The sequence below is a fragment of the Sesamum indicum genome, linkage group LG3 (genome assembly GCF_000512975.1).
Source record: "Sesamum indicum cultivar Zhongzhi No. 13 linkage group LG3, S_indicum_v1.0, whole genome shotgun sequence".
Lineage (NCBI taxonomy): Eukaryota > Viridiplantae > Streptophyta > Magnoliopsida > Lamiales > Pedaliaceae > Sesamum > Sesamum indicum.
In genome coordinates, this window is record NC_026147.1 from 720,908 (window position 1) to 746,914 (window position 26,007).

At 33.5% G+C, this 26,007-nt stretch overlaps 4 protein-coding genes across 6 annotated transcripts; 1 reads left to right on the forward strand and 3 right to left on the reverse strand.

Annotated features, from left to right (window-relative positions):
- On the forward strand, positions 136 to 2,130 carry LOC105156886. The gene has a single exon (XM_011073136.2). The coding sequence runs from the start codon at positions 594 to 596 to the stop codon at positions 1,809 to 1,811; it is 1,218 nt and encodes a 405-aa protein (XP_011071438.1). The 5' UTR covers positions 136 to 593; the 3' UTR covers positions 1,812 to 2,130.
- LOC105157057 lies at positions 10,045 to 11,986 on the reverse strand (the record flags this gene model as incomplete). Its single annotated transcript, XM_011073354.2, has 3 exons — positions 10,045 to 10,423; positions 11,740 to 11,830; positions 11,941 to 11,986. Coding segments are annotated over 3 exons (273 nt in total), but the record flags the coding sequence as incomplete, so codon positions are not given.
- LOC105156887 (chaperone protein dnaJ 49-like) lies at positions 15,622 to 18,822 on the reverse strand. The gene is made up of 3 exons (XM_011073138.2): positions 17,774 to 18,822; positions 16,838 to 17,401; positions 15,622 to 16,109 (listed from the first exon to the last, which is right to left on the reverse strand). The coding sequence occupies exons 1-2, from the start codon at positions 18,268 to 18,270 to the stop codon at positions 16,846 to 16,848; spliced, it is 1,053 nt and encodes a 350-aa protein (XP_011071440.1). The 5' UTR covers positions 18,271 to 18,822; the 3' UTR covers positions 15,622 to 16,109; positions 16,838 to 16,845.
- LOC105156888 (ubiquitin-like-specific protease ESD4) lies at positions 19,609 to 25,480 on the reverse strand. Of its 3 annotated transcripts, none has more exons than XM_020693073.1 (9): positions 24,378 to 25,477; positions 24,174 to 24,253; positions 24,001 to 24,094; positions 23,781 to 23,879; positions 22,216 to 22,308; positions 21,971 to 22,090; positions 20,884 to 20,999; positions 20,189 to 20,261; positions 19,609 to 19,985 (listed from the first exon to the last, which is right to left on the reverse strand). In XM_020693073.1, the coding sequence occupies exons 1-9, from the start codon at positions 25,236 to 25,238 to the stop codon at positions 19,923 to 19,925; spliced, it is 1,599 nt and encodes a 532-aa protein (XP_020548732.1). In that variant the 5' UTR covers positions 25,239 to 25,477; the 3' UTR covers positions 19,609 to 19,922. The 3 variants fall into 3 exon arrangements, 2 of the variants coding, with proteins under 2 accessions (XP_020548732.1, XP_011071441.1); XM_011073139.2 differs by having other exon boundaries at positions 20,884 to 20,987; positions 24,378 to 25,475; XR_847389.2 differs by lacking the exon at positions 19,609 to 19,985 and adding an exon at positions 21,415 to 21,646 and having other exon boundaries at positions 20,241 to 20,261; positions 20,884 to 20,987; positions 24,378 to 25,480.

Below are 26,007 nucleotides of genomic sequence, written 5' to 3' on the forward strand. Positions count from 1 at the left end.
TCTTGTTAATCAAGATAATGTTATCCTGATTAAAGCATTAGTGTTTGGGGCAAAAGATTGTAAAATCAAAATGGGGAAAAGAATTTCATAAGCACGAGGGCTAAGTGTTTGGTAAAAGTCCCCTCTGTAAAATCTTATCACAGGAATTCATTCCAATTCCTATCCGCTCATTTTCATGATACCAACCACGTCCCGTAGTCCTACCACTAAAAAAAGCCATTAGGGTTTTGCTTGTCTTATTCGTTTGTCAGTTCTTATTTACATAAACTAGTCTGGTTTCCACGTGCTCCTGGGAACTCTCTCCTCTCCTGCCCCATTCGCCATTCTCCACTCTTCTTCTCTTCCATATTTTTGCTCGTAATAACACCTTTGACCGCTCTCTCTGTTCTACCCCTTTTATTGATTGTGTGTTTCTGTTTGTTGAGCCATTTTCTTGCACGGGGGCAGCTGTAGTTTTCAAGATTTTTATGCCAAAAAGGGTGAAGAAAATCATTGTCCCAGATAACAGTATTGATTTTTCTCATCTGGGCTTGGGAAATCTTGGCCTGAAGTGAAATCTAGCCTGTGGGGTTCCAAGATTTTTGCTGAGAAAAATGGTGATGGAAGTGGTGCATGAAGATATGGGGGAAGGCAACATGCAATGTACAAATCATCCATACAAGAACAGCACCCCAGGAGGGATCTGTGCGTTTTGCCTTCAAGAAAAGCTTGGAAAGCTTGTTTCTTCTTCGTTCCCTGTAGCTGTTTTCCCCTCCTCATCTTCATCTTCTTCTCCTTCTTTTAGATCTGACTTTGGTGGTAGCACCAGCGCCTCCGCCACCGGAGGCGGCGGCTCCACCGGCTCCACTCTTCAAGTCCGCCACCTTGCTTCTTCATCTGTCAACTCTCAGACTGGAGGCAACGATTGTAACTATTACTGCACAAGGAGAGCAAGATTGCCGTTTGTGTTGACCCATAGGAAGAAGAAAAAGAAGGATGGAGTAGTGGTGGGGAGTTCAGACTCCAGCAGCATTGTTTTCAAGAGAAGTAAGTCTACAACAACTCCAAGAAAAGGTGTTCATTTCATGAATGGAGACTATGTTGAGGACTACAGCCCCCACAGAAGAGGGTTCTGGTCATTTCTTTACTTGTCAAAGCATTCTACTACCAAGAAAAGTGGTAAAAGCCTTAAAGATTTGAACTTTACATCATCCACACCTAGCACTGTGGGATCATCATCTGTGAGTGGTGTTGGTGGTCCAATTAGATCAAGGGAGAAGAAAAGAGAGGAGTTTGTGGTGGTGGATGAAAATGGGAGCCCTGATGAGGCCTCATTTGACAGAAAAGTTTCAAGATCCAGATCTGTTGGTTGTGGGAGCAGGAGCTTTTCAGGTGACTTCTTCGAGAGGATTTCAACTGGCTTTGGTGATTGTACACTCAGAAGAGTGGAGTCACAGAGGGAAGGTAAGCCTAAAGTACAACAAGTTCACAGAAATAGTGGAATTAATGGCCAAGATTGCATCAAGGAGAGAGTTAGATGTGGTGGGATTTTCAGTGGATTCATGATAGCTTCATCCTCATCCTCCTCATCATCTTCCTCATACTTGGTTGCATCTTCAGCTGAGGACAACAACAATGCTAATGGGAAGCCCACCAATCATTCATCTGTCGGCAGTCTCTCTCACGGGAGGAGTAGAAGCTGGGGATGGGCATTTGCAAGTCCTATGAGGGCTTTTGGTAAGAATTCAACTGGGAAAAGGGATGTTTCTACAAATAAAAACACAACTCCAAATTTGGCTGCAATTCCTTCTTTGCTGGCTGTGAGTAGCTGAAAAGGAGGGAAGAAAACAAAAGGGCTTAGATTAATGAGTAAAATTCAGCAGATACTACACAACTTTCTTACATTCTTGGTTGATGTTTTTCACTGTGGTTAATTACTCTGTTCATCCATGTTTGGTTGCATCTGAATTTACCTACCACTTGATGATGTTCATGTTGTTAATCGTGTTTGATTGTAGTTCAAATTCTGAGAGTTTGAGTTTCTATGAGCTGTGTGGAGTATATTGGGTTCATATTTGTACTTGGATGTTGTGTAGCTATGAGATTGATGAAAAGGTTGGGGAATAAATGGTTCAATATAGAACTTTTGCATGATTATTTGTCCTATTCCTCCATTCTTTACTAGTATAAAATTGGTAAGAGAAAGCATATGGAGATAGCAGTCCGTCTGATCCATTGCAAACCTCCTGATTTTGGAAACTTACACTAACATTTCTTTGTTATGTTTTTGGGATAATTATGTTTACGCTCTTTGATTTATAATCTATTTACATAAATTACCTTTATCTTTCGTGTAATTACAAAAAGTACGTCTAGCCTCCAAAAATCAGCAGGGATAATTTGTGTAATGATAATGATATTTTGATATTTTTTGCGAGCGTAGGTGTAATTTTTTCAAAAGAGATTGACACTAGTACCCCTTTATTATGATTTACATTATATATTCTTTTGACTATTTGACTTTTGGAGGAATTTGTAACGTAAAATATGATTGCCATCGCATTAGCCTTTGTGTGGAATTTTCCTTGATGGCAAAATGGATACTTGTGATTGGTCGGGGAGTTGATTGTTTCACTTTTAAGTCCAAGTTGGCAACATATTTTCATGCAAAAAAGATTGTAGGATTTGGTGTTTTAGATGCCATGTTTGATGTCTCCATGCAGGAGTATTGTTGTTTATGTGCTGCACTTTTGGTTGTCCTAACATTAAAATAAAGTTGTAAGAGTGTAAACTGTGAGGATGTGGAAGGACCCCATTTTGCCTTTGTGTAATGATTGTGAAAGAAAGAGGGGAGAGGAGAATCAAATGTTATAAGTCAAAAAAGTTGGACATGTTTGATGGATAAGGACACATTTGAAAAGACTTAATTTAGAGTCAAGTGGGGATCTAAGCTTATCTAGCTTTTGCCTAAGCTTAGTTGTGGAACTCAGACACAATGTCTGTGTGTGTGTCTGTATATGTATGAATAAAATTCCAAAATTAGTACTATAGTTTAGGATAATTTATACTTGACCCCACATTTCATGAGATTTTAAAATTAATCCCATAGTTCAATAAAAGTTGAAAAAGGAGTCCAACAATGTTGCAAAAAATGACCTTTTTCTACAACGTGTGGGTTTTTATTTTATTTTATTTATTTATTTATTTATTTATGGCAATGTGGGGAGGGGGGTGGTTTTTGCAGTTTTTAGACACTTTTATAATTTTTAATAAAACATGAGATTAATTTTAAAAACCTGTAAAGTATGAAGTCAAGTATGAAATATTCCTAAATTATGGGATTAGTTTTGCAATTTTTCCCATATGCATGTGTGTGTTTATTCTTGCAAACACATTATCTTTAAAATCTAATATTGTCGCCAGCATTGAGTTGAGTTGGCATCACTCCTCCCAGAGGTCTTAGGTTCAAACTCAAGTTTTTCTATTCCACCCCGACTACAGTAATAACAAAAAGAAAATCTAAAGTTTTCATTGGATGGATAATCTTGTTTGAGGAAAATGTATCTTAATAGAAAAGTTTCTTTAAATTCATATTTATTTGGTGATTGTCATAATAGGGGTTGCAATTGTAATTTACATTGACACTTCCTCAATGACAAAAGTTTACATCAACACCCCTAAAATTATGTTTAATTACACAAACATCTTCTGCTCTTTTGCAACTAAAGATTGTAATGTAATTTCTGTCGACTCCCTCAAGAGTAGAATTTCACTTACACCTCCAAATTAAATTATACCGACACTCACTCAAGTAATGCAGCAATAATTGTAAGAAGGATTGGAAGTGTTTGTGTAATTAAACTAATTTTAAGGGGTATTGATGTAATTTAAACAATTTTCATCAATGCAATTAAGGCTAGTTTGAAATCTAAGGTACACTTGTTCTTTGGATCCCTCTTCTTTTCTGTCCTTACACTATACAATTAAGAGTGCATCACATGCTATCTAATTACAACAATTTTGAAAAAGATAATAATTCAAAGAATGAATAATGCCATTATTCATTAATAGGAGCAGATGAACATCCCCTTTTGTCCATAAGCCACAAAAATTTGCATAATCAACCTCTAATAATTGATAAATTACAAAAAGCACCCATGATGACAAATAAGAACCATTTTTGTGGCAGAAAACCAGAGATTGAGATGGAGACTTATGAGGGAAGAATAGGACAGAAAATGCAGAAAGACATGTTGGGAAAAGACTGTCTTGGGAAGCAACAAAAGTAGTGGAGCAGATGATAATTACACAACAGATTGAGAAGGACATGTTCAACCCCACAAGCCTTTAAAAGCTTAGATATGATGATTCATCTGAGTGGGGCACTTTTGCAAGATATTTCAAGTTTTGGGGGGGGCCTGAAATTATTGGGAAAGTTTCTTCTTTTGGATTTTGAAGAGAGGAGAAGGGTGAAAACAAGGTAAATTAATACGGGCTCTCATAAAATTTTTTATAATTATAATTATGCCATCGTTGTTTGAAAAATTACAAACAGCCCCGTGATATTATCTTCTAACAAATATTCCATCGTGCCAATCCATTATATGAGGTATTTGTTAAACGGTCATTAATTCCAAGGGAGAATTTTAATCTTTCAAACAACAAGAAAGTATTTATAACTATGACAAATTTCATGAGATCCCTTTAAATTTACCCGTGAAAATAAATTTGTGTATGTAATATTTTGGTCCAGGTAGAAATATTAGCTCTTATGGGGGTGGATGGGTGATTTATGAAATTCCAAGGTTCTTTTTCCAAATAGCTCCAACTTCAAGAGATCAGTAAATTTTATACTGAAGTGGGTTAAAATGTCTACTTATATATATTTTTAATTTTTATCTTTTCTTTTAATTTGATTTAAGAAGACTAAAATGAATTTCTAAGTCCCCTACATTCTTTTTTTCCTACATCTCTTAATTATAGAAGATATTTGTAATTTCAAAAGTTAAATGGTACTTTTTGTAAATAATTCAAACTTTTTGGGGGGAAATCAGTAAATTTGACACTTAACTGAGTTTTCCTTTTGAAGAGGATATAAACTCCAAGCTTTCTTTATTTTTTTCAGCAAAAAAAAAAAAAAAATCCTTTAAATTTTAAGATTAAATACAATTACCACCTCTAAAGTATCTACCCCACATCAATTACCTCCCTAAAGTATTAAAAATTTCAAAATCCCCCTGACTTTTTACTTTCTAAGTTTGAAAGTCTATTTTACCCTTACAAAAATTGCTTTGTTTAAAAAAAGAAAGAACTAGAGAGAATTTTAGAATGTCAAAATCACCCTTCGTCTAATTTTAGTTCACTTGTTAATCGAGCTCCGTTTATTTTGTAACTCTAAAATACTTGGGCTCATTGTATTTTAGTTTTACTTCTTTGTCAACCAAGTTAAAAAAAGATTTATACATGCATAAAATTATCAAATTTATATAATTGTCATATATATATAAATATATATATCATAAATATATATTAATTCAATATATTTTTTATTAGTTCATCAACCCTTTTGGTTTTATTAATTGTATATTTATTTAAGTAAATATATAAATATATATGCATGTATATATTTATTTTTAATTTGATTTTACAAGCAAGTGAAACTAAAAAAAAAAAAAGATAAGATTCAAGTATTTTAAGATTATGAAAATTAATTGGTATACATGTATAAACTTATTCATCAAGCTCCTTTTATTTTCATAAACCTAAAATACTTGGAGCTCATTTTATTTTAGTTTCACTTGCTTCTAAAATCAAATTAAAAATAAATTTATACATGCATATATATTCATATATTTATTTAAACAAATATACAATTAATAAAATTAAAAGGCTGATGAACTAAAAAAAAATATAAAATTAATATATATATTTATAAATATGATAATTATATAATGTGGTAATTTTATGTATGTATAAATTTATTTTTTACTTAGTTTGATAAATAAGTAAAAGTAAAATAAATTGAGCCACAAGTACTCTAAATACAAATAAAAAGAGCTCAATGAATAAATAAAACTAGAATTAGACAAATGGTGATTTTGACGTTTTATTTTTATTTTTTTTTCACAAAGCAATTTTTATAAAAGAAAAATGAACTTTTCAAATTTAAAAGGGTCAGAGGGGTTTTTTAAAGTTTTAATAGTTTAGAGAGTAATTGATATGGAGTGAATGCTGCAAAGATGGTAATTATATTTAACTCTAAATTTTAAAATAATAATCAAATTATTTACATATTGTTTTCATATTATTGAAAATAAACCCAAAGGACCAAATTAAAATTCTTCAAAACCTTTTCAACTCAAACTCTCAAAGTCCAAATAAGTGCAACCCTCGTCTTTACGATAAGGATAATTATATCGACACCCCTTAAGTTAAGTTTAATTATATAAATGATTCACATTTTTTATAAAATTTTAAATACATTTATTAAAAGGATGTTTCGATAAGCAATTTTAGGAGATATCGATATAAATTTTTACCCATTTTTTATATAGATTATAATTATAATTTTTTCAAGAATGAAGTGATGTAATTAAATTTAATTTTAGGAAATATTGATGTATTTATCCTAACAATAAATGCAAGATGAAATTAAGACATCCTACAAAACAAATGAATACCTCCATACATCACACAACATGTGGTGGGTTGAGATATTCAAATCCCATCTATCTATTCTTATCTAGAGATATTCTTTCATCCCATTCTTGTATGATAATTTAATTTCATGTGAAATTTAGATTGGAATTAAAGAGAATTAAATACACACGAATTATTATTATTATTCTTGTTGTATTTTGCTTTGTATATGATAATATACTTATAGTATAATTTATATATTAGTATTAATCTACTTTATTATTCTTAAATTAAGTTCTTGAAATTGTATTTCTACTAAAATCTTTTTATTTTAAAAAATAATCTTCCCGAACGTTCCAAACAGAACAAAATAATATTAATCATAGAACATAGAAACGCATAACTTGGACATATATATGTACATATAAGAAAAAATGCAAGCAATTCTCTTGTGATATTACAAATGAGCAAATGACCTATTTATGAAAAAATAAATAGCAATTTATCTCACTGTATTTTTTAAAATACAACATTTACCCCCCTATGATTTTTAAAATGAAGCAATTTACCTCCCTATATAAGGAGGTAAACTGCTTCATTTCATAAAGTAAAGGGGGGTAAATTGCTATATTTTTTTTATAGGGGGGTAATGTGATAATTTTCAATATCACAGGGGGATAAATTGTTAGTCACCCTATACATACATATACATATATTGAATAAATTACAACTACCTTTCTTAAAATTTGATATAATTATATTTTCTCTTTGTTTGAAAAATAAAAAATACCCCCTTCAAATAGATTAATTATGTAGCCCCTTAGCAACTAGGTAGATATTACTATTTTACCCTTGTTGAAAATTTTTAAAAAAATAAAAAATAATTGAAAAATTGGAAAAATATTTGAGGGTGGGTGAAATAAATTATCCATAGAGAATATGGGAATATTATCCTATAAAAATATTTTAAAAAATATAATAGAAATTATAATTCATAATCTAAAAGGGCATTTTGATAAATCTACCACAAAAATTAGATGCAAACCTAACGGATTGGATTCGTTGTTTGACAGACGTTAAAATTAAGAGATATTTGTAATTTCTCAAATAAAAAAATATATATAATTATGCTAAATATTATGAGATGTGACTGTAATTTACTTTATAATATTTTAATTTAATAATTCCTCATATTTTTTAAAAAAAAAAAATTGAGTACAAATTTATCTGCCATTCTGTGTAAAGGGGATGGGCAGATGGGGATGGTGATGGGATTGAAGAATTTTGGTGATAAATTGAATAATTGTGGATAGATAGAAAGATAGATAGTACTGTGTAGAGTAATAATTTGGTTCAAGTTTAGGGGGAGCATAGCATTTACATACTATTTTATTTCATCAGTACTGCTTGTCTTCACCCCTTTGAATCATAAATTCTGCACTGCACATGCTCTCTCTCAACCATTTCTCACCCCTCCCTCCACAATATTGTTATGTATATAAATATCAATCTTTGTACTTGCTATTTTTTCCAGTTTTTATCTGTTGTAGTGAAAGTTAGGGGAATGTCATTAATGGGATGATATTGCCATGTGGCTTATTTGTAACCATTCGATTATACTTAGGTCTGTCGATCCAATCGAATATAAAAAAAATCAAGAAATCGAACGTATCATATGCCTTTATTATGTACTTGTAATGAATTGAGATAATTAAACTTTGCAAGGAATAACAACGAAGGAGAAGGAGATGGGATTAGAGAAGAGACAGAGAGATGTGAGGAGGAATAACGGGATATTCATTCATAATGCCTTTTCCACAACTGTTCATTACTTCAACTGCTGCAGTTGCAATATCTAGACCTCAGCTACAACGGCTTCGAGTATGTTGATAGGTTCACTGAGCAAACTACGCTATCTGAAACTTGCTATTCAACCTATCCAAGTTGTTGTATCTTGGACTTCACCGTGATTACAATTGCTATACCCAAAACCTCCATTTTTGCTTTCTAGTCTTTGTTCATTTGAATATGTTGATCTCAATTATACTGACCTCTCAACGGCACACAATTGGTGATATGTACCTGGAGTACCTTACTGCCTAATATCAATTGTTCGGCCCCTCTTTCCGTTCTTGCAGTTCCCATCTGCCGAGTATCTCCTGTTCAACGGCTCCTCTTGCCATTCTTGCAGTATTCCCATCTGCCGAGTATCTCCTGTCCATTTGAATTGAACTTCTTTTTCCCACAACTTTTAAGCAGGTCTTAGCATAAATACATGTGAAGAAGAAATGGTTGTGGCTCTCTAAAGAACTCCTAGAGCAGAGAACACATTCATGTAAACTTTCTCAGAATTGCCAACCACAAGATGAAGCCAGTTCGAGCAATTCTGAACGGCCCATGAAACAGGGTTGTCCAGAGTACTTTACCCCAGGGTTTAACAATTTTGAAGGTGGGATACGTATTTTGGGAATCCGAGTAGTTTAAGAGACATGTATTTAGGTGGTAATAAAATGGAACGTCCTAAAATTGGAAAAAGAATAAATAAATAAACACATTTAGTCCCATAATTTTGACTAATAAGCAATGCCACTTTTGACTAATGCGCATGCACACGTGGTCCGGATCGAATTATGCGATCTCGAGATTCGATCTCTACTAAGAATGTTGATTCGTCCAAAACCAGATTTTGGGTTCCCTGAGAATGAAACAAGAACCGTGAGCTCGTCGGGCACATCCCCGACAATGACCTCCGACGCTCAAGTTAGGTTGATCAAGAGAAAAGTGTTCTATCTCAAAGTTCGATCTCACTAAATGCGTAAAAGGTACATTTAATGTCGGCGTCTCGGGTCTATATATAGGGCTCAGTAAGATAGCATTGACCAGCCACGTGGTCTCATCCTACTGACCCGCGTCTATGATCAGACGGCTATGATTGTCCGGATCTTTGAAGGCAAATGGATCCAGGTCGGGTCACGTTCGACCCGGCCGGTAGAAAAGACGCGGATCCTTGCTTAAATGGCAGAAATGCCATTAATGAAGGGCTTTTTTGGTATTTCCATAGCATTTCTCATTAATCCCGCATCAACACGCATTAGTTTTTTTACGGTAAAGATAGCGTGTTCAATTTTTCTAATTCTAGGATGTTTTTTTTTTAATCCTGTAAAGCAGGGGACTGAAAATGTCGACCCCTGTAATATGGGACTAAAGTGTAATTTTCCCTAATAATTGCATATGATTTCCATGTATAGATCAAAGAAATGAAATGCATAAAATATATTTCTCAAGAAATTCAATTTTTCACTTGACACAGAAATAGAGAAAACAAGATCTGCCAATACCTGTCATCCCTTCTCAATTTGCTAATATCCAACTATACAGCATTCAGCGCAACACATTAATAAACCAACACATCAAAATCAAACATTATTTCAAGAATTAACTCAAGCATAAAAATTTAGTAAAATCTTCCAACAAAAACTCATGCATGTTGGAGCTCAGCAGAATGCTCCCATCTACACCTGTCTCTACTTGTACACCAAACCAGTAACAGCAATGATTTTGAAAACCTTAAAAATGAGCGACTTCGTTCGTTTCGTCCCAAAACAAAAAAAATAATGTTCAATTCTTCTGTAGGACAATTTGTGAAGCTTAAAGCTCGAAAGATGACGTTTATTCCCTCTGTCGGTGTTCATTCAGGTCCAGAAACTTTGCTACTCGTTCAGCTTTCGCTCCCGTCTTGTGGTCATAATACTCGACTATGGCAGCCCCAGCTAGCGCAGCAAGAGTAAGTGCTTGTGCATGCAACCTGATTTGCAAGCAATATATACTGCTGTAAGAATTTAACATGGATAGACAACCACACATGACGAGACACGGCAACCTAGTTTTTATCAAATTTTGCATTCACGTTTTGTGAAACGGTAACATATATAGGTCGGCCATGGCCAATTACGTTTAGCAAGATGATTTTGAAGATCACGATATATTTATTGTTTCAGTATTTTCATATCATTTAGATTTGAGGGACAAAAGGTTCTTCTCACCAAAATATGAGAAAAGACTCAAACAGTCTTGATTATTATATCACAACTCTGGAGTCAGATTCTTCATCCAGCAGATTCATAAAGGATTTCACAATGCCAAGAACATTTGATTAGGCCAGATACAATATTATATCCAAGCAAACACGGCCCCAGCGAATTGTCCTTTCAAGAACTCATCGCTCTGTAAGGTACACGAAAAGACTTGCTTTTTCTTCAGTCGCTTGGAGTAACTAGCAAACCAAATAGAATGGGAAAAACATGATTGAATTAGACTAAGCTCAAACGAAGAACTACAAGTCAACTACTTAATGAAGACACCAGATGCTCGATGGGATTGCTGTTTACCGGTCTTGCTACCTACATCAACACATATACCATGAATATATCTGTCTATATTCCCAACTGAAATTCTTGAATTCACAAAGCAAGTTGCGAGGATCAGCTTCAGCTAACATCTGATGGTACATTGTTAATTTTTCTTGGCACAACCCCGATGACAAAATTTCATTGATAGACTATTTCGCGTTTAGTTTCAATTTTCAGGGAAAATTCTTCCTCAAACCATGTTTAGCCAAGCAAAACCAATCACATAGTGTGTTACGACTTGCCATATGCTCAGTCACTGTTGTTGAACTCGTAACAACCACATAATAGGTAATGAACTTACTTGAATAGTTTCAGGCGTGGAAAAAACCGGTCGGCCAGTCCGAGGTAGACTCAATCGCCAAAAGACAAGAACTCTCCAAAACTCATGAACTCTTTTTCCTAATCAAAACTCGCAAATAAGCAGCAAATACAGTTTCTCCTCACAACATATGCCAAATCAGAAAATAATGGCAAAACCACTAATTTTTATCTCTAGATTCTTGTCAAAAATTGGCATATTTCATTCACACAATTACTCAAACTCCTATACTGCATATGCATCAAGCGGGGCTACCAGCATTTAAACAGTAAGAACAACAAATGATCAAAAGCAAATCCCCTTCCTTCGCAATATTTTCTCATCCGCAAAAAATTTGAAGGAAAAGAGATAGAGAGAGAGAGATCAAATGAATTATAGATCATACAAATATACCTTGCATGAATGATCTTGACGCTGGTTTTCATATTGGGTTGAGACCAATTATACGCCATAGAGCCCACAATTCCACTTGCCCACAAAGCCCCTTTAAAAACAAAAAATCAAAACTCCCTGTGAAAATTCAGTCTTAAATTCTTGAAAACAAAATTTATCATCAATCCTAAACATGGACAAAAAAAAAAAGAGGATTATTACCAACAGTACGAAGTTTGTGTTCCACAACCCATTCTCCAGATTCAATGCATGTGAAATAATATTTAAAATTATATAAATATATTTATCAAAATAATTGGTTTGAAGTTGGAGTCAGGAAAAACAAATAAAAGTATATAATTCATTACAATGTGTCAATCAATTAGGCCTAACTCAAAATTAAGGTTCGATCGTACATTTAAATAATGTGTGAAATGTTATTTTATTGTAATAATAAATGTCGTTCTATTTTAATAAGAAGTACTGATTCAATTAGCATATAATTATTAATTATTGTTATATGTATATTTAATATTAATTATTATAATTACTTTATTAAAGAATAACAGTGTATCAGTTTCACTTTAGAAAATAATTCATTAAAATGTAATTTTACTAGACTTGGAGAGAATGCAAACAAATTAGAAAGATGGAAAGAGAAATTAAATAATATGTATTATTGCGGATTGAAAATATCAATTTTTTAAATCTATAATATACATATATATAAACAAAAAAAGACTTTCTATACTCACAAATAATACGGTTATACCCATTTTTAAATATGACAATTACACCCTTAATTAAATAATATAGAAATTAATTGTAGTTACTTTATTTATTTTTTTACAAAAGTTACCTTACGTCATTTTAACCATACTACACCAATTTTTTTTATTGTATGGATAATACTTTAAATTAATTTTCTATTATAATATAATTTTATTAATTAATTAATTTTATTTTTATTTATAATATATTCTAAACATAGAAAATTATTTATAATATGCACAGAAACGATGCGACAGGACGACTAATTATTAAAAGGGTATTAGGTTGTTTCTTTGAACCTGAGGTGAGAGGTCTTTTTTTTTTTTTTTCCCAATTTTATGAATTTGAAACATTAGTGTTGATTTAGTATATGAAAAAATTAAAAAAATTAAAAAAATAAATAATATTATAATTTATAATTATGTCAAACCTCAATGTCATTGTAATTTACTCTTGAAACAAACATCTATCAATTTATTATTGACAATAATCTAAAATATTTATTTTTTTATTTATAAACTTTGCTCTATAAACCATTTAAATGAATTGATTTAAATAAAAAACTATAAGGGTGTAATTGGTACATAGAAATAAAGTGAAATGGATGAGCATTTTCAAGTCTATTCCTACATCTTGATTGGTATGATCTAAGTTTATAAATTCTAATTCTCATGAAAATTCTTATTTCCTTAGATAAAAGATCAGTCATTCCCCCCCTCCCCCAACCATGATGAATGGAAGTTTTTTCTTTTTTTCTTTTATTAATTTAATATTCAGTTTTAATAATTATTAATTTTGAGTATTTTTTGTATCTAGTATTAAGAAATAATTATATATGCATGATAAGAAAAAAGTGATATTACTTTGATATTTAATTATTTTATTAATTCAAAAATTTTCTTTCACTAAGAACTCAATAAATAATGGTAGTTGCATTGATTAAATATATTAGTCTATTTTATTGTTCGAATTATTTTTTATATCTTGGCAGAAAAATATTATATACACATCTAACGAGTCAATAAAATTATTTATTACATAAATAAATAATTTATACATATATTTTTCAATAATATATGATATTTTATAAATTACTTATAACCTTCTATAAGTAACTTTAAAAATATTATTATTGTATAATTAAATTCAGCACACACAAGAAAATATGAATAAATACTTTTCTAAAAAAAATACAAAAGAGCCAATTTTTCATAAAAATAATTTTATTTTATTATTAATTATTATTTTTAATTTTCAATTGTATTAATGGAACCAACTAAGAACTAAAAAATAAAAATTTTATTAATTTATAATTTATTTTATTGTGTATATCAGTCATAAAAATACTATTAACATGCTATTAATTTTCTTTATTTTTCTCATTTCTAAATCTATTTTATTTTTATTTAATTTCATTTCTAAGTACCAATTATTATTAAGTATTTTCCTATCAACTTATGCAACTTAAAACGATATTTAGAAGACCCAATCCACTCTAATTTTTACCATATCCAAAGAGAAAACACACACACTCTCTCACACACAAATAACCACCATAAAAATATGATAGAAGAGCGCCGCCGCGCCGGAACTCCCCACGCCGCCATCCTAGCCGAACTGCTCAGCCCCCTCAGCCTCCTCCTTCTCCCCATACTCCTCCTCCTCACCATCCAGTTCCTCTCCTCCGACGCCGGATCCTTCGTCGCCGCGATATTCTCCTCGGGCGAACCCAACTCCATCCACCGCGTCAGCGGATCTCCGGTCGGTCGCGGTGTTCTTGCTGCTAGTTCTGCTGCTTCTATACAACAGAGCGATCTTCGGCGGAGACGACGACTCCGTCGACTGATGATTTCCGATCGTTGACCCCTTTCCGGATTCGTGTGCGGGATGGCAGTGCACCATACGTGAATAGTAAGTGGGGCTCTTGTAGTATGAACTACGACCATGCACTGAAATTATTAAAATACCCCTTGTATTGACTTTTTTGTCCTTATTATCCCCAAACCCCCCTCTTATGACTGTATGTGGGGCATACTTATTTTTAATATTTATATTAATGTTATATAAAATAATTAAGTATTATAATAGTGATTGCTAGTCATTTTTTGTATTTTTTCGTCTAATTCTTTTTTATTTTAATTTATCATACTAACTTTACAAATTTTATAAGTTACCACATCACATGCAACATACATATAGAAATTTCGACCAGAAAATCTCAAATTTGGTGTATTTTTTTTTAGGAATACACCATGATCTTATAAAAACAAAAATTGACAATAAAATTTAACTAATCCATGAGTATTTTTCTTTTTGAAATAAGGAGATTCTTGCACATTTGGGAAGTCTTCTGAGATGGCAACTTGCAGAACTCAGTGTTGTTGGTATGGCAAATTGAAAAAAAAAATTAGATGGCCAAATACAAATGTTACCATTTTTCAGAAGGCAAAATATTTTTTATCCTTTTATGTAATATAAATAGGGTTAATTATACATAAAATCCCCTCTAAAAATACAAAGTACACTTTTCTCAAAAAGAGTATTCGAATTTATACTTACACCCCTCTGAAAATTTTTCGTTCACACTCGACCTCCTTCTGTTAGGGCATGTGGAAAGAATGCTCATATCAAAAAAAAAAATTACATGAATATTCAATTTTGTCCATCATTTAACATTCTCACATATATTTTTTATACTTTAAGATAAATGTAATATATATATATATATGGGATCATGTTAACATTATTATATTCTTTCCCTTATAAGTATAAAATTATTATATAAAAATATTAAATGAGGAGTAAAATTAAAATTTTCTATAATAATTTTGCTAAAGTCAACATATTTCATCCATACCCTAACGAAAGGTGGTCAGGTGTAAACGATTTTCGGAAGAGGTGTAAGTGTAATATTGAAACTTCTTTGAGGAAAAGTGCAATTTTACATTTTTATAGAATGTCTAAGTGTAATTAATCCATATAAATATGATATTATAAAGCATGTCTTCAAATGTAAATGATAAATTTTATATACATGATATATATGTATATACTAAATGAAATACAAAGTGGAAAAATATTTTGCAATAAAAAATTCAAATTGAACATAAGTAAATGAATTTATTGGTTTGGAATACAGAATTTGTCTCACTCTTCTTAAACTGTGCACTAATCGCATAATAATTACACGACATTTAATGTACAATTAGTTCAAGTCTGGATAGAATTTTCCGGAAGTACAGAAACATGGGCAAACATTCAGAAGGTTCATTTTCAATGATAAGAAGATAACAAAATCAAATGCATGTAAGAACATCACTTGAGCAGCAATATATAAAGTCTCATAAGTTCAGAACTTTCACTTCTCATCTATGATCAAACAATTTAGCTTCTATCTAGGAATCTTAATCCTTTTTTTTTTTTTTTATAATTTTAGGAATCTTGATCGATGAACGTATAAGGTTATAACTGCCATACAAAATGCTACGAACGAAAAATAAGTACCGGATGGCCGGCTGTAAATCCCATTGCAAGAAGGGTATCGGAGGGAGAAGCTTGGTTGAAGACTACAATTCTCGACCAGCCACTTCCCATCTGGGAGGTTGATCCACTCTTACAAACTGCTCCGACAGTGAAGTAAAATCACAGTTATAACGGACAGTTTTGCCATTTATAGCAAACGACACACACTGTACACGTATGGACATGCAAGAAGCCAAGGTTTGAAAATCAAGAATACACAATCAGCAAATTGTGAAATGTGTATTTTTGTAAGAAACGAAATTCAGGAACATCATGTCGCAAGCTAAATGGTTGATCTATATGCGATGATAAAACAACGTAAGATCAAACAAATAAACTGTCAAAGAGATGTACAAACTTATTAGTAACAAAGACAGGCAATAAACTCTGAACTTATTAATCTACAATGTGTTGAATGTGTGACATATGAACTGTTTTATTTAGTTCAATCCACAAAACACCTTCAACTGGAAACACTCAACTTCCCTTTCTTGACTGGTTACTTAAGAAAAGGGAATGTGAAATACGACTTTGTCTATACGAAACATAAAGTACCCAATGGAGATAAGACTTATGGTGAATGAGAAGAGAAAATCAGCCAAATGGGATTTTCGACCAGTAAGCTTCTCAGGATACAAGTGGTTCGGATCTATAATGGTTTAAGTTAACAGAGCTATGGAATTCTCAGTTGCCAACTCAAACAGAGCATTACATGTACGAAACGAGAGAAACACAATGCTCTTGCAAAAACTATAATATACGATTGAAACATAAAGCTCAGCATAGGTGAATGAAAAGTGCATACATCGGAAATATTTGATCTCACCTTAACTTTCAAGCCACCAGTCTTTCAAGTCTGTCGCAATGAGGAGTAGGAATTTGCATATTCAAGTGACGCCTCTGCATTTCAATTTGGCAATAACGTCCAAGCATATCTTTGTAGTCTTTTATCACATTATGTTCAATGTCATTTCGGCGAGGGCTTCCGACCGGATAACTCTCGTCAAATGCAGCCGACTTAACAAAAAACTCCACCCCGTTTGTCTCTGTCATTCTCTTAAACTGGTAGGAGTAGTTCTTCTGCAATGAGTACTCGGGATCTGAAAACGGCAAATAAATGAGCAGAATGATCACCAAAAATGGTAGTAGCTGAAGAAGCAGTCTGAGATTAGGCCCAGCACCACCAGAACTTTCCGTTTGATGATATCCAGCATTAGTTGTTCTATGCCTGTAAAGATGAACATTCCCGAACATATCACGATGACCAATGAATGCTGTGAAAACCTCATCAGGATCAAAATCACCATCAGAGAAGTCGCTCCCAGTTCTTCTCCACGTCTGTGTACCACTATTCTGTTCATTATACTCAAATTCATCTACTAAGCCCATCCCATCACCAGCATTAGCTGTTCTATGCCTGTAAGAATGAACATTCCCAAACATATCACCATGACCAACAAATGCCCTGAAAACCTCATCCGGTTCAAAATCATCATCAGAGCTCTCAGTTTTCCTCCACCTCCGTCTACCACTATGCTGTTCATTGTACTCAAACTCATCTACCGAGCCCATCTCATCACCAGCATTAGCTGTTCTATGCCTGTAAAAATGAACATTCCCAAACATATCACAATGATCAAAGAATGCGCTGAAAACCTCATCAGGATCAAATACATCATTAGAGAAGTCACTCTCAGTTCTTCTCCAACTCCAACTACCACTATGCCGTTCATTATACTCAAACTATTCTACAAAGCCCATCTCGTCATACTGTCTCCTTGACTCATCATCACTCAAACACTTAAATGCCTTGCTAACTTTCATAAATGCCTCCTCAGAGCCCGGTGCCTTGTTCTTATCAGGATGAACTTTCAACGACAACTTCCTATATGCCTTCCTAATCTCCTCCACAGAACAACTCCTCTCCAAACCAAGAATCAAATAATAATCCTTCTTACTTTTAATCTGCCAAACCAAGTCCACATGCTCCTCCGTGTAATTCTTCTCCCCCTTCAAAACTCCATCACCATTAACTAAGCCCATATCACCTTTCACCTTAAAAACCTTCTTCACATCATCAGAAGAAGCATCAAACGAATCGAGATTCTTGCATGCAGCAAACAGATTGTCCAAAGGCAAATTCTTATTAAGACGTGCTGCAATTCCGAGAAATTTAAGGGCTCTCTGTTGATTACCAGCTGCAATAGCATCTTTGGCAATACTAACACATTTCAACGCCTCATCCTTGTTACCATTCATAACAACTTTTCAGCCTTAACGAACACACACATGGAAAATTACAACCAATCCAAAATTCAAGAATGCCCCAAAATTCAACCTCCGAATTCACCTAAGAACTTCTCACACCACCACATGAAAACCATCATTTTCAACACCCAGTCCACCCTGGATTTCCTAACAAATTAAACTTCACCTAATTATTACAAAAAAGACCAAAAAAAACCCACATTAGGATCTCATTCAAAGTCAGGATACAAGCATGCAAACGATATGATTCCACACCAAAAGGGCCTTGTACTCTTGCGAGATCATTCATGATTCATTCAAGATTAGCCTGAAAAGGGTGCTTATTACACCTTCATCTTTGAGCTGCAATCCCCCGCCGAGTAAGAGAGAGAGAGAGAGAGGGAAGAGGGAAGAGAAAGTGAATCATCACCACGCCAGAGGAGAATGTGTGGATGCACATACATCATTATTACTTAAATTTGAAGTAAAGGGATCCCTTTCTCTGTTTTTCCACTCAGATACGCATTTGCACCTCTCCAATTTTTTTTTTTATTTTTAAAAGGGTAATAAGGTCGAATTAATCGATAGCGGTAATCACAACGCTAATAAAATCTAGCTCATACTTTTTCTGAAAGATAATTAACATTATTATCCTAAGTTTAATTACAAGAAACATTACTAATATCGTTAAATATTAATAATACTTTTTATGCTGACAAAATATAGTTATTCGGATGTAATTAAAATACAAAATTATTAAAACAAAAAAAGGACAAGATTAAGAAAGTATAAAATGGGTGAGATTGAGAGAGGAAACTTTTTTTTTTTTTTGTGTACATCACATGATATAAGCTTCTACTTGATTTGAAAAATTTAGACCCTAAACTTTCCTATAGGCGTGCGCAGCGTTCTTGGATTTTTGGGTCACTTTGATTTTTCTGGGTCAGTTTTTTATTTTCGAGGACATTTTTTGCCTGAATTTTGGGTTTCTATAACTCGCTGGCCTTTATTCAGATTGAATTTCTTGGAAACAGCTTAGGCCCTTTAAGGTCTATTTGGCGTTTCTTTTTTGTTTTTTTTTTGAGTTCTCTTTCTTCTTTTTCGATTTTGGAATCTCTTTGAGCCAAATCCATAAGAATATTAGAGGAACTGCATTAGTTGAGAAAATATAAATATCCTAAAATACCCCTTTAAGTTTTTTTTCATAAATTAATATCTTTCTCTAAGTAAATTAATCTTATCAATAATTTTTTATCCATACCCATCAAAAAATTAATTTATTTTGTCAATGTAGATTAATTATTCAATACTTTTATTCAAATTATTATAATAAAAATTAAAATTATGCACATGAATCGAATATACTCCATCTGCTGGTTTCAAGTTAAAGGATTAAAAATATGTTTCCAGCTCACAAATTCCTTTGTTCCCTATTGATTCATTACAGGTATTGTGCCGGCCCAACACTTACGGGTCTACATTGACCCAAAAAACCATGCTAGGCCCAATGAAATAGTATAACCGGCCCAACAACATCGATACGTTGCGATTATGACAATCAATCCTTCAAAGAAGCCATGTTCAACAGATGCTTCTCTCTGGCATTGAACAAATGAACATTCGGGGTATGGCAATGGGAGGATGACGGGCAGTCGCTTTATTCATCACTCGGCTCTCAACTTCAAGATCTCCTTCACTGTTCTCCGCCTAAAATATGGCATGTTTCCCTAAAATGAAGCAAACACAAACTTCAACGATGAAACTACAAAAAACATTAGTGAAATACGACAACAATTTCTGCACGTAAAAGAACCACAGAAGACGACCACGAGCAAGATTTTTATGTCTAACATAGGTTTCAACCATTGGACGTATAATAGAAATGAGGAGAGAGGTGGATTTAGATACAAGTTGCCGGTGTAAGACTTACCTGGTTAAAACATAGTCCTATGTCTCTGCTATAGAAGTCTGCGTACTTGATCATAAACATGCCACAGTCGAACCTGTTTGAACGAGCAGTTTTACCATAATTAAGAACGCCAATTTATTGTTCAAGGATTCTTTCGATAGCCAAGAATAAGTGATGTGAACTCTCTTTATTGAAAATATCATAGAACTCAACAAATATGCAATATAGGAACAGAACTTAAATCATCTTGACCAAGTAGAAAAGAGAGTATGATATTATTAACATATTTTCCAATGTAAAATGAGAAGTCAAAAGAGTACAAATAATTCCAGGGTCGTCGTCGGTTAATAAGTTTGTCTGAGAACGGTGGTTATGTCCTGAATGTTTTATTTGACAGAAACTCTATTTTTAGTGATTATGAGTTCCTATCTTTTTATTCCTCACTGAACATAAATTTTAATTGCTAAAGAAAAGATAACCAGCAAAAGCACTCCAACCCAAGCAGTATAGCAGTCTTTCCACAAAGATGTAGAGCCACGAGATGGCGCTATAACTCAAGAGCAAGTTTAGCACACAGTCATTGAAAGCATTTACTATTTCAAGTTCACTCAGTTAAATCAGGAATTCGAGATGCATTAATCCAATTTAATGATTCAGAAGAAAATCAGGCTCTGAAATTTCTCACAATTTCAGGATGAAAAGATACCACAACTCACCCATTTTTCTGGTCCGGAAGGTTCGAGACAAGTTCTTGCTCCCATGAACTAACATTAATGTCTTCTCCACTCTTGTCCTTCACCTCATCAACATAGTACCTAGCCTGCACTTGTACCTTTACATATGAGTCATGCTATGGCAAAGAAAAATAACCAGGTACTCTAGCTCTGAATCACAAAGATAAATACATGGTAGGGAACTCCCTGGTCCATTGCAGATTTTTCAGCAATCTTATGAAGGTCAATACAGAAGAGTTCATCATTACAAGGAGGTTCTCCCGTAACGAACTTTTCCATATGAGCAAATCACTCAGTTCACATCCAAGCAATATTATAAATCTACCTAATTAACTTAACAGCCCCCCACCCCAACCCAGCTGGCTGAAAAGGGAAAAACAGACCAAAAGCCAGAAAAAGCAGTTTCATGTGGTTCCTCATAATTACATGTGTGTCTGTGCGCACGTGCATAAAACATTAGAATAAATGTAATCTTTAGACAGTTAATCATTAGAATAAAAGAATGTTAGAAACCTTAACGTATTCCTTGCCATTTTCTCCATCTCCACTGCAACTCTTCCCTTCCTTTCCACTCTCTGTCTTCCCTGTTTCTCTTTCCTTCTCTCTGCAACTCTAGTTTTGCATATATTTATCTTTTACCTTTGATATGTCAGTGTAATCTTTTCTTACCATGGAAATTTAAGTAATTTTCACCTTCCTTCTCTTAAGAAAGTACAAGGCTCCGCTTCTGCATCTCCACCAACATCTGCTTTGGACAACCCACAATTCCCGTCATTGTTTTCATCAAGAGTACCAATGTATGTAGTTCTCCTAATATTTTTCTTGGCATTTCAATCATGATTTAATTGTCGATAGAGCATGATTTGTGATACCAGTAGTGTCCTCACTATCAAACTACTAGATCTGACTATTCTTTTGGCACTAATTATTTTGTCTAGCCATCAAACCTTCTGCAAGTTCTTCTTCTGAATACTCACAATAAATAATATATAAGGAACCTAAAATAGGAGCACATTGTTTCACAATTTAAGTTCAGTAAATAAAATCTTAAGCATAAGGGCAAGCATACCAGTACAGTCAGCACTTGATTATCAACTCCTTTCAATGAATCAAGATACAGAAACTTTTTATCCCTCTTATTGATGATTGCCAAACACCAATGTACTTCTTTGTGGATGGGTACAAATATCTAACAAAAACAAGAAATATGACTGAGATAAATTGTGGAAATATTTTTTTTTCTTTATAAAGAAGGGGAGAAATAATTTGATGGCAACAATTGAACTTAAAAATGTTGAATGCTCGAAAGATTACTTTCTCACAATCTAAGAGGCTATATCCGAGCTTTCTTTGTGTAGTCCATCTTCTAACTGATTGGAAGTTGTAGCCATCTCTACCACTGATGAGCTGAGAAAAAATAAATAACAAAAACAGAAGATTCAGAAATGCAAACTATGCATTCTGTAATGGAGAAATACAAGTACTAAAATCTCATATGTGTCCATTAAAGATCAATACACATGGTACAATCACAACACGGACTAGGATCAGCAAAAGACAAATTTCACACATATGAATGAACCCGTCGAGATGTTTCAAGTTTAAGAAACTTAAAATGGTGGCAGAGGCCTTTCTACATGGAACAGTCTGCATCGTGACCGTCCCAGAATCTCATTTTGGCATTAATTATCCAATACAGGAAAACAATTATGGTACAACTTATCATGTGAATTACGTACAGCTGTTTGAGCTTAAAAGACCAAACAATCTATCCCAATCAACACATCCTAGTAACAAGATTATGAGAAATTCTCTATTTATTACTGTAATTAAGATCATAAAGTGGAATATATCCAAATACTTAACACCCTCAACCCATTGCATGTCCTTTCTTACTCTTTTGTGGTCAACCCCAGAATTCCTCTTGCACAAGAGCATTCAAGTATAGGGTTAATTACAATTAGACCCCATCTAAAATGTGAAATAACACTTTCCCCTAAAGAAGTTTTCAAATAACATTTACACCCCCTCCAAAAATTCTCCTCTTATACCCCTCCGAAAATTCTCCATTACGCCCGATCCCCTTCCATTAGGATTTGGACGAAAAATGTTGACGTTAGAAAATAAATTTACATAAATTTTCAATTTTGCCCCATTTACCATTCCCATGTATATTTTTATACTTATAAAGGGATAAATATAATATATATATAGAGTGTGAGAGAGAGAGAGGGTGATGTTAACATCATTATATTTTTCTCTTATAAGTTCAAAATTATTATATGGGAATTCTAAATGAGGGGTAAAATTGAAAATTTTATGTAATTTTTTTGCTAACATCGTCATTTTTCTTCCAAACTCCAACGACAGGGTGTCACGGGTAAACAATGAGTTTCTGGAGGGGATGTAAGTGCACTTTTCAAACTTCTTTGGGGGAAAATGTAATTTCGCAGTTTCAAAGGAGGTTTAAGTGTAATTAACCCTTCAAATATAATAAACAAATTAGAACATCAGAACATTTTTATATTTTGATTCTTTTAGATGAAAAGTCCTTTTTGAACAAAAATCCAAGAATTAGGAAAAAGTATGATCTGATAGAGTATTCCAAGATAAGCCTATGGAGGATTTTCTACCCAGGATAGAGGGGATATCAACATAAGCAACTATTATTGACATATTAACCTTACACAGATACATCAGTTGCATGGAAAAGGCAAAATCTCAGAGCTCTTCAAAATGTTTAAGGGCATGAAAGTATTTTTCTAAGAATAAAGGGGGATAAGATTACGGGCATCAAATATGTGAAGTTGAAAGTGTACATAATACTGCAACATATTTTGCTGATAAGGACATTGAAAGGTGCATGTGAGAGAACAGACCTTTTTATAAAAGAAAGTGTTAAAGAAATGACATTTCAAGAACTTGAGAGGCTCTCTTTTTTCCCTTTCTTTCAACAATTCAAGATACAAATTGATGACCTGCAAAGTAGGATGAGTACACGAATGATACCAAGCTTCTGAAGTTATTTTTCTCAGGCTAAGTAAAATCTCCTAGATATCATTCCATTCCAATTTCCAGGTGAAATAGACAAAACTTTACCTCATCATTAAGCCATGCTCCACGGCTCAAACACTGTAAGTTTTCTCCGGTAATATCAATATTAGAATTCTCATGACTCACCAAAACCTTTCTCCTGTAAAAGTTAAGTAGAACAAAATACATAAACAAGTAGAACATTGGAATCTACTTCAACTGCAGACGAAGTATAATACCTGTTGGAACTGGATAACGCATGAGCAACCAAAGCCTCTTCCTCCTCAGTAAGAGGCACGAAACATTCCTCAACGACATCCTGAAAATAAATTAAACCCCACCCTAATATTATTATGCTGTTGTTATAAAGGGCGATAAATTGTACGAATCACAAAATTGAGTAAAATGACATTTCTTCATGGAGAGCAATAAGAAAAGGTCACCTTCCTAATTTGCTCTCTTTTCTCCTGAGACCGCAATAACTGAAACCGTTGACGGTGCTTTTCATTGTATTCTATCTCAAGTTCTAAGCTCTTTATTTTTCCATCTCTCCCCTTGGCGGAATCATACAACTTCTTGTGGACAGGCACATGCAAAGCGTTAGGTTCCTCATCCAACAGTATTACATCCATCATCTGTTCCACACCATCTACCTTTTCATCCGGATTATTTACATAATTAACCACAGATGAATCCAAAGACCTCAAATCTTTCTCCACCATTCCTAACTTCTGCTCCGGTGAATTCTCCACAGCCGTATACCCGTCCTTCCACTTACGCCCCAAAACATCCACAATCCTCACCTCCTCAACACTCGAATCATCTGACACATCAACTCGGTTCTCATCTTCAGCATCATCAATCTGAATTACCTCATTTAACTTGTCTTCCCCAACAAACAGTTCACTATCTTTCCAACAGAAGTTCAAACTTTGGATTGCTCCATTTTTCACCTTCTCATACTGAAACTGAATTCCCAAACAGTTCCCCATATTCCCAGCTGAACTCTCCTCAAAACCAGCACTGCCCCCAACTTTCTTTGTCTGAGAACAAGACCCAAATCTCGAAAGCCTAACTGGAACTGGAGCATGAACTTCTCTCGAAAACCTCGGCTTCGAATCAGGGTACAAATGAAGTCTTGAAACAATAGAATGCGGCCAATTCCGTCCCGGGTTGGCAAAAGCTGAACGCTTGGGTTTCTTTGAAATGTGACCGTATGATTGATCAAATGGAGGTGAAATTGAAACTAGGGATTTGCAGTAATCGTCAGCCCGCTTCCGATTGATACTGGTTAAAGCCCCCATAAGCTAAGGGCTAGCAGAATACAAGACCCAAACTTTGAAGACCGCCGATTCATTCAAATGTTTGTACTTAGCGCCAAAATCTGAACTGGGTTTCCGGATTAGGGCAAAAGGGTTGCAAATCGACGAAATTAATTGGGAAATTGTGGACAATCAACCTAACCGTTCTTAGATTCTACTAAGAGCTCCTTCCAAAATATGATATCGCATATTTGTAAATACGAATGAAATCTCTTTTGTTTTCTTTTCTTTTTGGTCCATATCCACAATTTTAGTTTTGTGATAAATCTAAAATTTATAGCTTACAATTATAAACATTTACAATCAATTAAGTCTAATTTAGTTCGTGAGATTGAAGTTCCATAATCAAAAAATTATGCACTTCGATTCTCATCATTTATCAATATGTGACTTTTGATTTACTTTAATATTATACAATAGTTAGTAAATTAGTTATATATAATTAATATTAATAATTGAAATTCATGATGTAAATATTAGTAATTGGTGATTGATTAATGAGTGAAATTCATGATATAAATACTGATAATTAGTGTATATCAATTACTAATGCTCAAAATTCATAATATAATTTTAATCGATTTATTTAAAAGAAATATGATAAGCATTGTGATTCTTTGCCATGACTTATAAATAACAATAATCCCATAATTCATATTGATGCAGGTCGCAAGATAGAGGTCGAGTCGTTGAACTTGGATACTTGGGTCGTTGAACCCTCTTCGAACTTCCTGATATCGGATTCTGAGAA